This window comes from Calonectris borealis, chromosome 12 (genome assembly GCF_964195595.1).
Source record: "Calonectris borealis chromosome 12, bCalBor7.hap1.2, whole genome shotgun sequence".
Taxonomy (NCBI): domain Eukaryota; kingdom Metazoa; phylum Chordata; class Aves; order Procellariiformes; family Procellariidae; genus Calonectris; species Calonectris borealis.
Genome location: NC_134323.1, coordinates 15110061 through 15126993, shown reverse-complemented (window position 1 = coordinate 15126993; position 16933 = coordinate 15110061). Strand labels below are relative to the sequence as shown.

Genomic DNA, 16933 nt, shown 5'->3' with positions numbered 1-16933 from the left:
ACAAAATGGGTTTAAATTGCAGCAAGAGAGATTTCAGTTAAAAAATTAGGGGAACACTCTCTAAAAGAGAAGTTAAGTACAGACAGAAGGCTGCCTGTAGAATTTGTAGTATTTCCATTACTGAAAGTTTTTAAGAACCTATCAGACAAACGTCTGTCGAGAATGAGAAGGGATAAACCTGATCCTTTTTTGGGGCAAGGGTGCTCACTGCATTCTCACTTGAGGTCTCTTCTTCCATATTGTTTAAGATAAGGCTTTATCTCTATGTACTCTAAAATATATCACAAACCTTAGTCCTGTGAAAACATTCAATGGACATGTAGTAAAACCACTGAACAGATACCTGCATGGCTACGGATCCTCCGACTAAAGCTGGAAACATCAGGAAGCGGGTTGGAAGGTAAAGAAATCAAGTAGTAATCTATTTCTTCAAAGAATCAAAACACCCCCAATATTGGAAGTACCTTTAGTTGGTTTTTTTTGGTTTTTTTTTTTTTTTTTTTTTGGCTGAGTTGCTTTTCCTAAACAGCTATTGGTGTCACACTGCTCAATAGCAAATAAAACAGCTGCAGAATAGGATTTACTTTTACAGTGGTCCTAAATGCACACACTGAGCAATTTGCACAATCTGCCTCACAACTTGAATCAGTTAAAATGCACCCCTGTGGACTACTTTCAAAAACCTATTTGGAAGAATATACACTGTCTCACACTGAAAAAGATCAGGGGAAAAGAAGCAATGTGTCAGAAGCTATAGCTGATGAAGAGAAAGAAGAAAAGCAAAAGGAACAATAGAAATAAGGATCTGTTTTTCACTTTTCACTTTCCTCTCTATTTTTTTAAGGATCTCTTTATGGCAATGCTATGAAACTGCACATAATAATAATTGAGAACATGGAACAAAACCAAGCAAGCACTATGCAAAATTGGAATCTGGCCCTGAAAAGCCTTTGAAGCATCTCATTCATCTCAGACATTTTGATGAAGACTTCCTGCTATTTCAACTTGCATACTTTGGAACTTTCCCTTCTTCATTTTGGAAGAGCTAAGTAGTTATAGAATCACAGAATCATTTAGGTTAGAAAAAACCTTTAAGATCATCAAGCCTAACTGTTAACCTAGCACTGGCAAGTCCACCACTAAACCATGTCTTATTGCTTTGATCTTCCTTCTGTGCTAGTCTTGGTGGAGATTCTTATTAAATATAGCAGTCATTTAGGACCCAAACTCCTGAAAAATCAATCTTGTAATGTCTTCAGCCGTGAGATGCATTCTTTGTATTCCCATGAAGCATGCTGACTTCAGTGATGTTTTAGCAGTCCATAAAAAAGGTTCACTTGGAGATCTGTGGAAAACCCGTACCATAATTCCTAAAAAATGAATAGATCACAACTAACTTTCTTGAAAACTAAAAAAATTCTAGTACTTTGATAATGTGATACAGGCATACTGATCCATTATTTTTAATTCAATTTACCCTTCATAAAAATCATAATTGTTTTGATAAAATTTACCATAAAATATTATCATTTCTTACTTAGTTCTAATGCCTTAGGGTTTTTATTTTAGCAAGACAAGAAAAATATGTCATCTCTAGCAAAGTTGGCTAACTTTCCAGAAAAATTATCAATTACAGGAGTTGTCTCAGCTACGTTCAGATATAGATATATTTCAAATCCAAGACATTAGCCACAGTAAAAATAATCACTAGGTGAGGAATTGAATACTATATTATACCATTTTATGTGGAGTGATTCTGTGCCATTTTTGTATTTTTAAGAGAGAAGCTAACAGTGTACATATCTTATTACCATGTCTATTTTTTAAAATTGTATGGGGAAGATAGCACTGCCTGCCTGTCTGTTAAACAGTGAGATGAAGGTTGAGTATCGTTTTATTAATTCTCTTGTTTCTTCTGTAACCTACAATCTATTGTAATTTCTTCTTCAGCCCATATTACTACCATTTTTGTGTTTTCTGATCTTGCTTTCATTCTGAAGTAGACCTTGTAAGTTTGCCATTGTGCGTAAATTAACACTACCTACCTTTCACTATATGTATTCTGCTTCAAGAATATCATATAGAATACGACTGGGTAACACCTATTGTAATACTACCTTTTTAATTCAGATGAACTTGTATCTGGGTTTTTTAGTATAAGTAAAAAGCTTTCATCTCTACTCACCAGCCATTCCCTTTTCCCTGGGACCAAGTTTCACCAGCATAGTATGACCCTCTCGCCAACTGAGAATGAACACAATAAATATTCTACACTGCATTTATGACCTTGCTTCCTTAGGATTTTATTTGTAATGATCCTCCAATACCTATAATTATACTAGACACTTTACAGAAAGTAGCCTTGGATTCTTTTTCAGACGCTTTCCAAATCTAGCTGTGTAGTTCAATTTCCTCTCTCTAATTCATCTCTTGAAGCACAACATTATTTAGATACGTAGCCCCTGTTTTCCTAGTCAGCATGAGGAAAATGGTTAAGTCCTAACTATCTCACTAGCTTTCTAAAATGATAGAGATATTGCTCTGAAATGCAAGAAATGTGTGGTATCAGCTTTTTTGTTACTACCATTATTACATAAACTCTAAAAGCAGAAATCACCTTTTTTCAAATGCCAATCTGTCTTGATCTTAAGCCACTCATCTTTACCAACTACAGACCATCGCAACTCTTTTCAAACATCTCTGCAGTGATTTTGTACTTCCTTTATTAATCAGAAAAGACAGCTCTTGCTGCTAATGAAGGACCCAATCCTACATACCTTATCCATAATAGTTGCACTTTATAGTTCTAAGTAAAAAGCAAGAACTGTAGGACTGACCCTCGGGTCTGCTGCACTAGCAGTTTGTCAGTACAACTCTCTCTCCTAATGGGCTGTCACCAAGACAACTCTCAGAATCACCAAAGAATCTCTGTACAAACACCTTAACACAACTCCTAAGGTTGCACAGCATACTTAGTACGCAATGACAAGAAAAGGCTTATACTAGTTTGAAAATATACTCTATTTTCAGCACTGCGCCTAAGTGCATCAAATGCTGTCAAGACAGAGCTGACGGGGCTGTAACGGAAGCGACCAAGTATAAACTCTAGAAATCCTTGCATGTGCTGGAGCCAATTCTGCTACCTTGGGAATGCTGCTATCTGGGCTGCATGGACCTACCTTCTGTATGCTGCTGCACATACCTGCCTTCTGCTCTAGGAAAGGAGTTCCTACGCCTCACTTGCTAAGACAGAACAACATCTACCCATCCCAGTTTATGCCTCTTAAAATTGTTTCAGTTAAAAGATTAGGTAACTTGAACTAAATCTGTAGTAATTGGCAAGGATATCACAGCAGCACCAGTTAATGAAATGAGCCAGAAAGCAGCAGTTCAATCCAGGCTCTGACTAATGTCGAACAAGTTCTTTCACTGCACTAACCCCATGAGGGTTTAAATCTAAACTATTTAGAAACTGAACTATTTAGAAAGGCTCTGTTGAACACGAGTTAGTTCTGTTCCTAGCAGCTCATTACTTTCCCCTTACAGTTGCAGATTACTTCCTGTATCAAAATTGTATACCCATCTCTCTCTAGTTTGAAAATGCTACCTTGTCATTTTATCATGAGTAATTACAGAAACAGTCCCCATGCCTCTCTTTTATTAACACCTTTCAAATATTTGTGCAGTGATTTCATATCCTCCTTTAATCACCTCTTATCCAGTTCATACAAATTAAGTTCAATCAATCTTTCATTATAAGTAATATTCTTCTCACCTTGGCTACCCTGCTTTGAACTTTCTTCAGTATTTCAGTAGTCTTTTTTCTGATGATGGTCTCATCAGTACTACATGCAACACTCTGAGGGCAGCTGTGCTATCATTGATACGCACCATTACTAATAAACTGGACATTAACAACCAGATAGAAGAAATAGTCTGTAACATCACAAAAATGTCTGTAACTCAAAAGTTGCTGTCATTTATCCTCTTGCTACCTTACTTGTTTTTATTCTGCTGGACTGTATTTCAAGGTCTAGATGGAGGAAGAGAGTAAAGATTGCAGATTAAAATAAAAGATGCAGACCTGACTTCTGCTGAATGCCGTTTTCATGCCTCCTAGGCCTACTCATTTATGTTCTGTTTGCAGAACCACAGGGTGTCGCAGGTTCAACTCTGTGGTCCAGAGAGGGCCATATACTAAATCATTAAAAGCTCTGTTGATTAAAGCATGTGCATTTTCACCTGGAAGTTAAAGCTAGGTATAGAAAAAAAAAATCAATTATTCACTCTCCAAAAAAATATCCACATTCTGTTAGGAGAGTCTTTAGTTTTCTAGGTCTCCTGATTCCTCTATTCATCTCAGTTTTACTAACTTGAGCTTTGGCGTTGTACCAAATGACCATATCCAAGATGGCAGTGTTTAAAATCTATTCTTTTTCATATATAGTAAGGGTTTATGCTTGAATAATATAATGTGTTTTCCAGTGCAGTAGGTCGCTTGGCGTAATTTGCCTTGTTCATGTAGCTGTATTTCAGATATGTGTAGGAGTGACATTATTTAAGTTCATGTGAAATGTAAATAAGTCAGACACAGCTGAAAATGTATTTTCTCTGCCATTCCTATATTGTAGAACACAGTGTCGCTTCATATTACGTTACATTATGATAATCTTATTTTAAAGCTGACAGTCATGATTTAATATCCCCGAAAAAAGCTTAAAAGTGAGAAGTGTACTTCAGCTACTTTTAGCAGTCTTAAGGAACCCCCTTCCCTAGCATTTTGATTGTCATTATTTGGATTATGAGAGAATACATACAACTTGTATACCTTTATAAATAACACACACTAGTCAGGAAACCTGACATCAGTTAGTCAAATGTAATGATAATGATTTACGGAATATATTTTAGTCCACCATGAGTTTCGTTACTAATCTGATGTCATCACAGTGTAGGTTTAGCCTCTCATAGAAAATCTGAATCTGTATCTTTGTAATGTATTATTTAAGTTTACTCTCTATCCAATAAACCAGTGGTCATATTAAAATTCACCTATGAAAAATGAAAAATATTCAGAACAAGTCATCAAAAAAGCATTTACCCTAAGCCATATTCAGAGCACTGAATGAAAAATAACTTCTGAATTACCTTCTTTCATGTGTCTATAACTCATACAGAAGAATTTGCAAACTAGAACTGCAGAAGTATATGCATTTTTCATCTAGGGTAATGGAAAATTATTGTTTTATGGGTCACTTACCAGTACTTATTTCTGTGCACCCAGCATTATAGAATTGTTTCAGCAAGAAGGTTGAGAGTACTGTCAGAGTTTCAACCAAGAGTGTGATTCAAACAAGGACTACACCTAGTTAATGTCAAGTTAGTAGGCACAAAAAAGCAGAAGAGTAAGCAACTACTTTCCTCAGGTTTACCCTCAGGTACAGCAACCCTTTCTGCTGTAGGCATGAAGCCATATCCTACACCTTTGCTCCCCCTTTTTGTACTGCAGAAGGGAGAGGAATCGGGAGGCATGATTGGGATTATTCCTGACGGTCAGCTGTCAGCTAAGTACCACTAGAACAAAGCAGCAAGGTCAGAAAATCTTTAGTCTGAGCCAGGAAATGAAAACAATTATAGGCAGTACAGCCTATCTATGGCTGCCCTGGTACTGGTAGCTGCACAGATCTAAATCTAGTCTTAATTTCTAATAAGCAAAGCTAATAAAAAGCCAGTCATATAGAAAAATAGTAAGTAGATCAGCTCTAAGTAGCTATACTTTTGATAACATTCAATACAATCCCACAAATGACAGAAAATATTTACATTCTATGTTGAAGTGATCCACTTCAGTCCATTTCTTAAAACGGTATTCCATTTTGGGAAAGACACAATATCTGTGTTCGGACACAATTCTGTTTCAAGTGAATTAGAAAGGCTTTCAGCTTAGCAGGGGCACTAATGAAATGCAACCACAGAGAAAATGTAGCTATACACACATCCCCATCCTCGCCCCTACCAAAAAACCCCCAACAAACAAACCCCAAACCCTAAAATATCTACCACGCTTGGAGGATCACCTTCAGGTTTGGTTTGGTTTGGATAAGACACTACTATACCTGGCTGTTCTGCTTTTATTTGTACACTGTCACAATAGCATCCAAATATGAAAACTTTCACTGAGGTTCCCGAGTACTACACACAAATGTGTAAGATAATGTGTTTTCCTGGCCTAGTTACTAAGAGGAAACAAATATTAGTTGTGATGGTTCACATTGCTAAGGTTGGATACGTATAAAGAAACAACTAAACATCTACATACTTTCTATTTGCTTTGGACATTTTCTTTTTGTTAAAATGCACCTTCCACCCTATCTGTCCATGGTAACGGCACTACTGCCCGAAATACAGAGCTGCTAAACTGGTGTGCGTGGTTTATGCACCACTACCTCGAAAAGGCGAAATGTGCCGTGCCACAAGCTACTGCAAAATTGCAGCTATCTTAGCATAATACTACTGGCATTTTAAGACTACATGTAACAACCCATAAAACTCTCTCTGGTATGTAATAAACATTATCATACCCTTGCTCCAAAATTCTGGTATTACCAAGAAAATGTGCTGCATAGTTCCTTACGTTTTCTGAAGTCAACACTTCTCTTCAGAAGAACCACAGCTATAAGGCTGCTAGGTTTTAGAGCAACCTTTTTCATCCTGTATAACATGTGGCTGCAGTTTCTACATGACTACTGCATCTGGTTAGCTTAATGACTAGACTTTTATGTATATTTATTGTTTTCATATTTTAAACAAATGTATGCTGGAGGGCTTTACACAATTTGACATTTAGTACGGCTACGATTTCTCTAAGTGAATGAAGACACATCTCGGACACAAGGACAAATTCTGCAAATTTTAAAACATTACAAGCAATGGATAGGTCCATCTAATATCATAGAAACAACTGCATACTCTCCGGATTTAACAAACTATTTGGTGGCTAGCTGTAAGAACAGTATGGTAGTTACACTACAGATAAAGGCCATTACATAGAGATGGCAAAGAAACAGAGAACGGCCTCAGTACATAAACTCATTCAGTTGTAATGGTTTAGAGAAGAACATAACTGATGTCCTCCATAGATCTAGAAAAATGGAGAATCTGAAACCACTTATTCATTCAGAAGCAGCTCCATAATATGAAGCCGCTTACTCAGGGACTGTGGCAAAGCCACAGTTGAATTCTTTATGATTAAATTCCCTTTAGAAACTAACATGTCATTTTCACGGTAACTGAACTGCTACTCAAAGGAATATTTATAACTGGAAATGAAGGTAGGAGGGGGAATTTAACGCTAGTGAAACAGGAGAAAAATCTTGATTTTCAGGTTCACCAAAAAGCTTTGGAGTTTTCTCTGGCTTTTATAATAATGGAAATCACTTTCCTAGGTGATGAATAGTTACTTCATTGGATTAAGCATAGGTTTTAATGCAATGCAAATAATAAACCTGAGTAAAATTAAACAATTTTTTATATTTGGAATATTTTCTTTCAGGCTATTTTGCGTGAAAGAAGTGAAATATCTTCTGTGTAGGTGAAGAATACACTTCTCAGTTCCTCTGTGAAAGCTGATGAGTTCCCCTACTAAAGCACTAACTTTCCCCAGTAGAAACTGAGAGAGAGCCTACAGCTCATCCCCCTCTAATTAAGACAGCTGACTGAAGTCATTACTGCATGCAACAATTTGTAATGTTAAAGAAAACCAAATAATATATTTTGATACCTGATAGTCAGGGGTCTGTCAGAGTTATATTTCCACATAACTTGTGACAAATCAGCCAGCATGAACTAAGGGGCTTCACTAATAACGCTCTCTTGACATACTTATCTTTGAAACAAGCTACTGTATTTCCATTGTGCTGTGTAAGAGTTATTCTTTGTAAAACTCTATTTTACATGCAACATGAAATAAAATACCGAATCACATTCCAGAGATTGTCTTCACACTTCGGATAGCTGTCCTTCAACCAGAAGAAAATACTTTAATGGATTAATCCATTAATCTATTAATATTTATCGACCTGCACTATTTACCGAAAGTCTCTGCAAGTTAGGGCATTTCTAGGAAAGGGAAATAATTTTTCCCATGCAATCTCACCAGAAAGAGTTAAAGAACTTCCAGACTTTAAAGAGTTTAAGAGTGCTCTGTTTAATGTTCATGAAAAAACTCAGCACACTTGATCTATCGAAAGCATCCTTTAATAATTTCTCCTAGGATTTATTTCATAATTTTGTTAATCTGCATGAGGACAAGAATTTTTATTCCTACTTTACTCCTTTATGGTCATATAAATTCAGGTGGATTTTTGTATGTTCTAAAATGAGTTATAGTTTTCTTCTCCTTAGGAGATCACAGCTGCTTGACTTACAGTGATTAAAAACAGCTTCTCGTAACAGGTGAAAGAATATAAGAAATAAAATCAAATCACTTTAAAAAACACTTCTCAGACTAACTAAATGAATTTGCTTTAAGTATAACATATGTACAGGAAACAAGCGGGAATGGATTTATTGACACTTCTTTCAGATGACTTTCAAGACTTTAAAACCACAGACTTTCATCCTAAATGCATGCTAATAAAACTTCATAGCAATACTCACTATCATGGTCTTTCTTTCCCCTGACCATCCAATCAAGAAAGAAAAATCATTTTTTAATGAAAACACACAATATATTCACTAAAATTCCAAAGCTAAACTGCACTTTCTTTAACTGGAAATACTATAGTCTCATATTGAAAATTACATTAGGCTCATTAAATTCCTCAGGCCAAGTCTTTCAATCCCTAATCAGTTACAAGTCACACGGCACTTCCACTACCTTCAGTTTTGCTTCAGTAACTTCTGTAATATTAGCATCACCATTACTTACATTATCATTAATACAGATTTTTCTTTGTCTTTTCACATGATCAGACTCTGATGGAATACAAGTGAGACACGTGTTACAACTCAGTAGTACTGACAGACATCTACTTATGCTCCCTGTTTAAGTGTATTATATGAAATACGTAAGAGGCACGGTCACTTGTGTAAATATAACCCAGGGATTCATATTCAGAGTCACCCACCTGTATGTGGCTCAATAGAAAAGTAAGGCTGTCCTTCCAAAATGCTATAAACCAGCTTGGCACTATTTCCATAAACTGGATCATCTGCATCTGTAGCTGTTACTTTAGTAACAAAGGTGCCTAAATAAAAAGAATAAACACAATTAATGTCTACACTTACTAGAAATTTGCATAACTTATTAAAAAAAAATTGAAACAAAAATTAATTTCCTTGTGAGTTGTATGACAACAATAAAAGAAGAAAAAACATCAGTAACAACTTAAAACATTACTTGTGGAACACAAACAGAACATTTTCTTTCAAGATGATATATGCCAGCAGACTGAATTTCTAGGTAAAAGAAAAACCTTTTTAGTAGCTGTATTATTTAAGGTTTCTTTGTAGAATGCATTTAAAGCTACCTGATAGATCTGTGTAGACTTCAAGGAATCATATCAAAGGCATACGAAATACAAGGTTAATAATACAATATAATATGTTGCATTTAAGATTTGCAAAATCAGATTTGAAAGACCCTTGCCAAGTTACAGAGACTGCACAGAAAAGCAATAATAAAAAGGATTCTTTTTTCTTCTCTTGGCTTGCAGCCATAATAATGGTTTGATGTGGCCACAGTGACAGAGTTCGGACAACATCTATTGTCTCCGAAATGAATCTCTGCCACTGAGGGGGCCATTGTCTAGCCAGAGTTATAAATTCCATACTCTGCCCAAAAAAACAGAAGAAAAAATTAAGGAAATTGCCCTTCTTATTTCTTAGGCAACATAGCACTTTCCACTTCTGTAAGAAGCAAAATTGAATGAAAATCAGTCAGTTACATTAAGCTTGCTGCAGAGGTGTTTTTTTTTTTTTATGACTTAAAAATATAATGATGATGTTAATTAGGATAACAACAAAGACAATATATACAGAGGGAGAGAAAGCAAGACTAGGAGAGAGGTTAAGGGCTGAATTATGTTTCTTATGTTCAGAGATGAAAAGAATTACAGCACCCACCAAAATACCCTATTTTCTGGATATGCCAATAAAAATAGTCTCCTCTTCCTTCTCACACTTCGTGTAATGCTGGATCCAAATTACACGTCGCTTCAGGACAGGATCAGTAAACTAAAGGGGGAGGAGATCCCTTTAGCATGTCCTTGCACTGCGCTCTCTTTTCTTCTTTCTCTGCATGGCACATTGCTGTTACGGCTTTGGGCAGTTTTGTGTGTTACAGTTAATGCAAATTATTTCGATTAATGTTTGCATATTTATAGATAATTTGCATATCACCCAATAGCTTCCATTTCATGCTTTCCCACCTGGCCACTTCGAGCATCAGGGCAAGATATGGGGCTAGCAGGATTTCAGAGCGTCTAGAGGGATGGATAACACCTCGCTTATGGAATGGAAGTTCTGTAGTGCCTGAAGTTGTGGCGGGTTTGCTGCATGGGAATAACGGGATAATTCCCAGGGAAGAGAATGCGGGTTGCAGAAATACATCTCACTATGGCTTGTACTAGTCATTTATTTTGGCTACTGGCATAAATGTATCCATTCTTAGAGGGGGAGAACATCAATGAAGGGAAGCAAATCAGCTGGTTGTCAGGCAAGCTCTACCATGGCCCCATCTGGCAGGAAAGTGCCCCACCAGCATCTCTCCTGCTGCTCAGCAGGGTCCAGAAGAATCCATGCGGCCAGTAGCTGATATGTACCATGTGGAAGAGGAACGCAATGCTGATGAATATTATGTTGCATCTTTGACAGATGCTTGCTGAACCTGTTCTTATGAACATATAAACTGTTTATGTTTTGAAACTTAATTGTTTTTGATGTTGAAAGGCAATCTTATACCTAACCTTTAATATAATAATCTTTAACCAACCACTGGGCATGAGAAGTGGACTTTATCCTCAACTTGATGGTTGGTTTTTAAGGAATTAATATCGGAAATTTGTTGCCTGACCAATTACAAACTTTGCTGTATACCCAGACGCTAACAGTCAATGCCTGGTAGCTTTGAATGGAAATGATAAAGGGGATAAATGACACAAATCTGGTCCCCAGCACAGCAGCCTCAGCCTATAGATGATATCCTGAATTACCTCCTTCACATACAGGAGAATAAAAACAGTAACAGGGAAGCAACCATGGGACACACTCAGAGGCCATGGCATAGGCTACAGAAAATAAATGAAATAGGGAACAATGACAAGGAAGCATGCAGGAAGCTTGAGTTTGGAAGTTGCAGGAACAGAGGAACAAAAGGACCCTTTGTGGCTTGCCCACAGTAGTGACAAAGCATGAAAAGATGTAGCTATTAGAATTGTCGCACATATTTAAGTTCTGTTGGCTCACCTTCTGTAACTCATACACCTATTCTCTATTTTGTTGTTCGTAAAAAAAGTAACCTCTTAGCCAAGCTCTACCTCCCCCGTTGCAGAATTCAGGCTATAGCCCCACCATCCCAGCAGGACATTCCCTGCGGTTCACAGCAGCTGTCCCATGAGTGATACCAAATACGAATGTAGAGGTCTGTGGTGGGTTGACCCTGGCTGGATGCCAGGTGTTCACCAAAGCTGCTCTATCACTCCCCCTCCTCGGCAGGACAAGGGAGAGAAAATATAATGAAAGGCTCGTGGGTCGAGATAAGGGCAGGGAGAGATCACTCAGCAATTACCGTCACGGACAAAACAGACTCGACCTGGGGAAATTAGTTTAATTTATTACCAATCAAATCAGAGTAGGGTAATGAGAAATAAAACCTAAATCTTAAAACACCTTCCCTCCACCCCTCTCCCTTCTTCCCAGGCTCAACTTCACTCCCAATTTCTCTACCGCCTCCCCTCCCAGCGGCGCAGGGGGAAGGGGAACGGGGGTTGTGGTCAGTTCATCACACCTTGTCTCTGCTGCTGCTTCCTCAGGGGGAGGACTGCTTCACACTCTTCCCCTGCTCCAGCGTGGGGTCCCTCCCACGGGAGACAGTTCTCCAACGAACTTCTCCAACGTGAGTCCTTCCCATGGGCTACAGTTCTTCACTAACTGCTCCAGCATGGGTCCTTTCCACAGGGTGCAGTCCTTTAGGAACAGACTGCTCCAGCGTGGGTCCTCTACCGGGTCACAAGTCCTGCCAGCAAACCTGCTCCAGTGTGGGCTCCTCCCTCCACGGGTCCACAGGTCCTGCCAGCAAACCTGCTCCAGCGCGGGCTTCCCACAGGGTCACAGCCTCCTTCAGGCATCCACCTGCTCCGGTATGGGGTCCTCCATGGGCTGCTGGAGGATATCTGCTCCACTGTTGACCTCCATGGGCTGCAGGGGGACAGCCTGCCTCACCATGGCCTTCACCAGGGGCTGCAGGGGAATCTCTGCTCCGGCACCTGGAGCACCTCCTCCCCCTCCTTCTTCACTGACCTTGGTGTCTGCAGAGTTGTTTCTCTCACATATTCTCACTCCTCTCTTCGGCTGCTGTTGCAGTTGTGCAGCAACTTTTTCCCCTTCTTAAATATGTTATCCCCGAGGCGCTACCACCATCGCTGATGGGCTCGGCCTCGGCCAGCGGCAGGTCCCTCTTGGAGCCGGCTGGCATTGGCTCTGTTGGACATAGGGGAAGCTTCTAGCAGCTTCTCACAGAAACCTCCCCCCGCCCCACTACCAAAACCTTGCCACACAAACCCAATACAAGGTCAGCGCTTTCTTCAACTGGATTCAAACTGAAATAGCAGCTGATGTACTAGGTTTCTGTGGGAGTAGCTGCTATCACAAAATTTTTGTTTTGTAACCTTCTAAGACAGAACAGGTTTGTGCAGAATATCATACAATGGGACAGGGCTGGAATAAGATAAGGCTCATCACATAACAGTGAAAATTTTCGTAAGAGTATTTTATCTAGGCTGTTCCATTTTGTTTCCTTTATACACAAAGGAAAATAAAGAAGCGAAACTGTTGACTTCTTTGAGATTGTGTTTGATTTGCCTAGCTGGCTCTCATTTCAAAGGACTTCAGAAATAATTACATTGCTTGTTTAGAAAGATTTGATATATAATGTCTATTTTTTTCTTATTTCACTTGAGAATTCTTGAAGACTTTTATAGATATTTATTTCAAGATTTCAAAACTTAAATGGGTATGCTGATTCTTTGATAAACTCATCCTTTATCCCAAATGTTCATTAGACATTAAAGTTGAATACGCCTTAATAAAAAGAAGCAATCGGTGTCTAGCATTGCTTCCAATCCTGATGCTCCGCTCTCAAGATTTTTTTCTTGTGTTATAAAATAATTTAATTACTTATTGAGGCCCCAAGTTTATCTGAAATTTATACCTACCTTAAAAATACATACATAATAGTCAGTATTCCCATTCACTGTTTATATACACAAAATGGGGGGGGAAAATGGCATACCCTTCTTTTTCTTTCCCTTACAGGTCACTTGAAGTGTGACTATAACCTCACCTAATAAAAACTAATGAAGGGAATGGAAAAATAAAATACTCTACCAGCTCCTAGAAATCAATTTCTTACACTGCCAGTCTCTGCCACTCAGCACCTCATTTCCGACCATCATACAGAGTTTCTGAGAAGGTCTCTCAAATTCAGTAATTTTCTCCCAACGTCTTATTGATGAAAATTGTTTATGAAAGATGTAAGCAATCATAAAACAGAAATTAAAGAAATTACTTCCACTGTTGAAATTAGTTAAGCTTTTACATAGTTTAAATCTTATCACCTTTAATTTGAATTTTTTTGTTCTATACCTTGAATCAAATCTTATGCAGGTGTGAAACATGCCACATTAATATGTTCACACTGGCAATAAGTAGTATATAAAAGAGCAAACTGTGTCCCCTCTGCAGCTGCAGAGGATATTGCTACAACAGTGCTGCTCTGGTTCCACTGCAAGATGCTACGGGTCCACAAAAAGTAGCAACCCATCCCACTCCCGTAAGTGACAGACCCCTTTTCAACTAAGCATGAACAAAAGATTTGGAGAACAGAGAGATTCCTGACGGTGAAAAGTAATGCAGAAAAAAATGAACTCACAGCCACCATGGCTGTTATTTAGGTAATCTCCCAAACACAGCAGAACTCTCCATGCTTTAGTCTAGAGCTTTGAATTATCAATATTTAAGTAGGATTTTACTCCACTACAGACACTGCAGTTATAAACTACATGTACACAAATATTTTTTACATGCATAATGTGCTTAAAGTTTTAAAGATAAAAATTTTGCATTGAAAAAGCAGTAAGAATGCAGGGAAGAGCATTTATTAAGTAAATGCTCTTGTTAAAAAACAACATTCTGGGTTCTACCCAGCAAATATAAACAGCTAAGGTTTCTGTTTCTGTTTAATTTTGACTGTATTTGGCTTGTGTTTGTTTCTTCGTCAATGCTACAGCAAACTCATTTAGAGAGAGACTATAAATTTGAAATGGTGCGATTTTTACAAGAAAGCCACTATTATAGTCCAAGTCACTGTTGTCCTAATTACAATAATATAGCAGTTTTATATAATCTGGCCCAACAACATAATCAATGTTTCTTTTTTTCTTTATGTACCTAATATTGCCTTATGTAAAACAAAACCGTTTTTTCGATAGATGAGGCAAATTTTAAGATGTTCAGTTAAAAAACTCTCTACATTTTCTTCTGAGGTACATTTTTGCAATGCTAATGACCCTGTGATTAAATATGGACTGCAAAGAGATTCAACAGATTTTAATTAATGAACACTTCTAATGTGATTTAGACATTAACCATTGCTGATTGTTTTACTCTGTCAGTGTCAGATTTCATAGCTTCTCTTTGCAACAGGCTAGCAATCAGAGACACAATTAACAATAAAAGTATTTTTATATGGCTAGGTAAGAAAGCCTGTGTTTGCTGGCAAACTAAGATGAAAAGCCACCATAAAAATAAGATGTGTGTGCTCAGCTAGTGCTCTTCTGTTGTTTTGGCTGTGTTTTTATGTGCAAGTCAGAGTACAGATTCTGCACATTAGTCAGAAAGAAAAATGCACGTGCTGCCACAGGGAGTAGGAAAGCAAATTTTTTGGTGTGGCAGTGAAATGTGTGTACTGGAAAAAAAAAAGAATTCAAACTTGCACGTTCTAGAGGAAGTTATGCATAGTCGGTGCCAGAAATTTACATGAATCCATATTCAATGAGGCAACCATTTTGTTGAAAGATTGTAATGGCTGGTAAAAATAAAAAATGTGACCATAATGCAACCTAGTGAGACCATGTTTTCTCATTTTCCCAGGGACTTCTGGTTTTTTTTTGCTTTTCTGATGCCCTTTTTGGTCTCCCTCACTCTTTCTTTCCTACTCTTTCCAAATCTTGACAGGCTGAAATCTCCATTTCATTCAGAAGATCTGCTTACCAATCTGACAGGGCATTAAGAGTATATTTGCATGAAAAAGACCTACCATTATTTACCAACTGTTTTGTTTTTCTAAGAGGATCACTGTGCTTCAAAATCCCTAGCTAGATTTTGAGTTTGGCTGATAGTAGCCGTGCAGCCAGTAGTGGTCAAAGCAAAGCATTGTTTGTACTCAGCAGGTCAGATAAGCATTCTTTCCAAAATGAAGCCTTTTCTTCACTGTCCTTCTTTGCTATAATCTCACAGGTAGCATGACAGTTGTTGTCATGGTAACTATTTTTTATTGAATAAAACTGCAATAATCTCATAAAAACCTGTATAACTTCTTGACATGTAAATTATTACTGCCTCAAAGCTGAAGAAACTTATTCTTATTTGTTTTTCATTGTTGCTGATTTTTTTAAATACAGAAACACAGTTTTAAGCCTTATCATCCTGTATTATTCTATGAGACCATTTCTAAACACAAAATCTATGAATTAGAGATTTCATTAGCCAAATAAAAAAAATGTATATGGAATAGGAATTTGTGTAATGCACTTCAGAACTTGTTAACATATGCAAAATACACACATAAAATACTATCATTGATATTTTAAATTGGTTGGTGTGTCTGCAGATATACACACATATATATGTGGGTATGTTGTATGAGCGTTTCAGGGTTCCTTTGCAGATCGTACGTTATTTCACGCCTACCTTCTACATCAGTACTTGAATGTATTTTTATTAGTAGTAATAGTTACTTTATTGCCAAAGCTCTAAAAGCCCAATACATGGATCAGGTCTCACAATGCAAGAAAGTCTTCTCCCCAAAGACTCCAAGAGCTGAGTACCAGGAAAGACAAATGAAGACAGACAACTGAAGAGAGACTAGATGACAAGAGAGCGTAAATCATCTTGGGAAGCAATGCTGTCAGCACAGTGGTGCTGCTGCCTGACCTACCTGCTGTCAGGTTAGCACAACTACCCCACCGTGCCTCCAGCACGTAGGCATCATGGAAGAGTTAAGGACCGCTTTGTGAACGGATGACAGAGATCTTGTGTGGGCTGTCTGGGAGATCATCCCACGCTTAAAGGAAAGCATGTGAAAAACAGAAAGGTATTTGCTTTTTAAGCGTCCAGTGGACCCCTCGCAGTGATGAAAAATTAATGGAGGGGGAAGATGACATCCTAAGCAGTGGTAAGGGGTAGAGATATGGGCCAGAATGGTCCACTAAGGGAAAACTAGGCAACTTATGCTTGACATGCTAGAGGGACAGGAAGGCCAGAATATACCTATAGTAGAATCCTGTATACAGCCACTCCTAGAGGGAGAAATGAGAAAGAAAATTTGTGTACTTTACAGATGTAATATTGATATGTGGGTGATGAGAACCATATAAATACACAGATAGATACAAGACTTCACTTAATCTTCTGCAAAGAGAAAAACAACAACAAA

General features: G+C 37.9%; 1 protein-coding gene across 1 annotated transcript in view; it reads right to left on the bottom strand.

Moving 5' to 3' along the window:
- Positions 1–16933, bottom strand: part of CDH8 (cadherin 8) — a 140556-nt gene that overhangs the window by 74802 nt on the left and 48821 nt on the right. The window contains exon 3 of the mRNA XM_075161449.1: positions 9129–9248. Coding sequence (XP_075017550.1) covers positions 9129–9248 — 120 coding nt within the window. The remainder of the gene's footprint in view (positions 1–9128; positions 9249–16933) is intronic.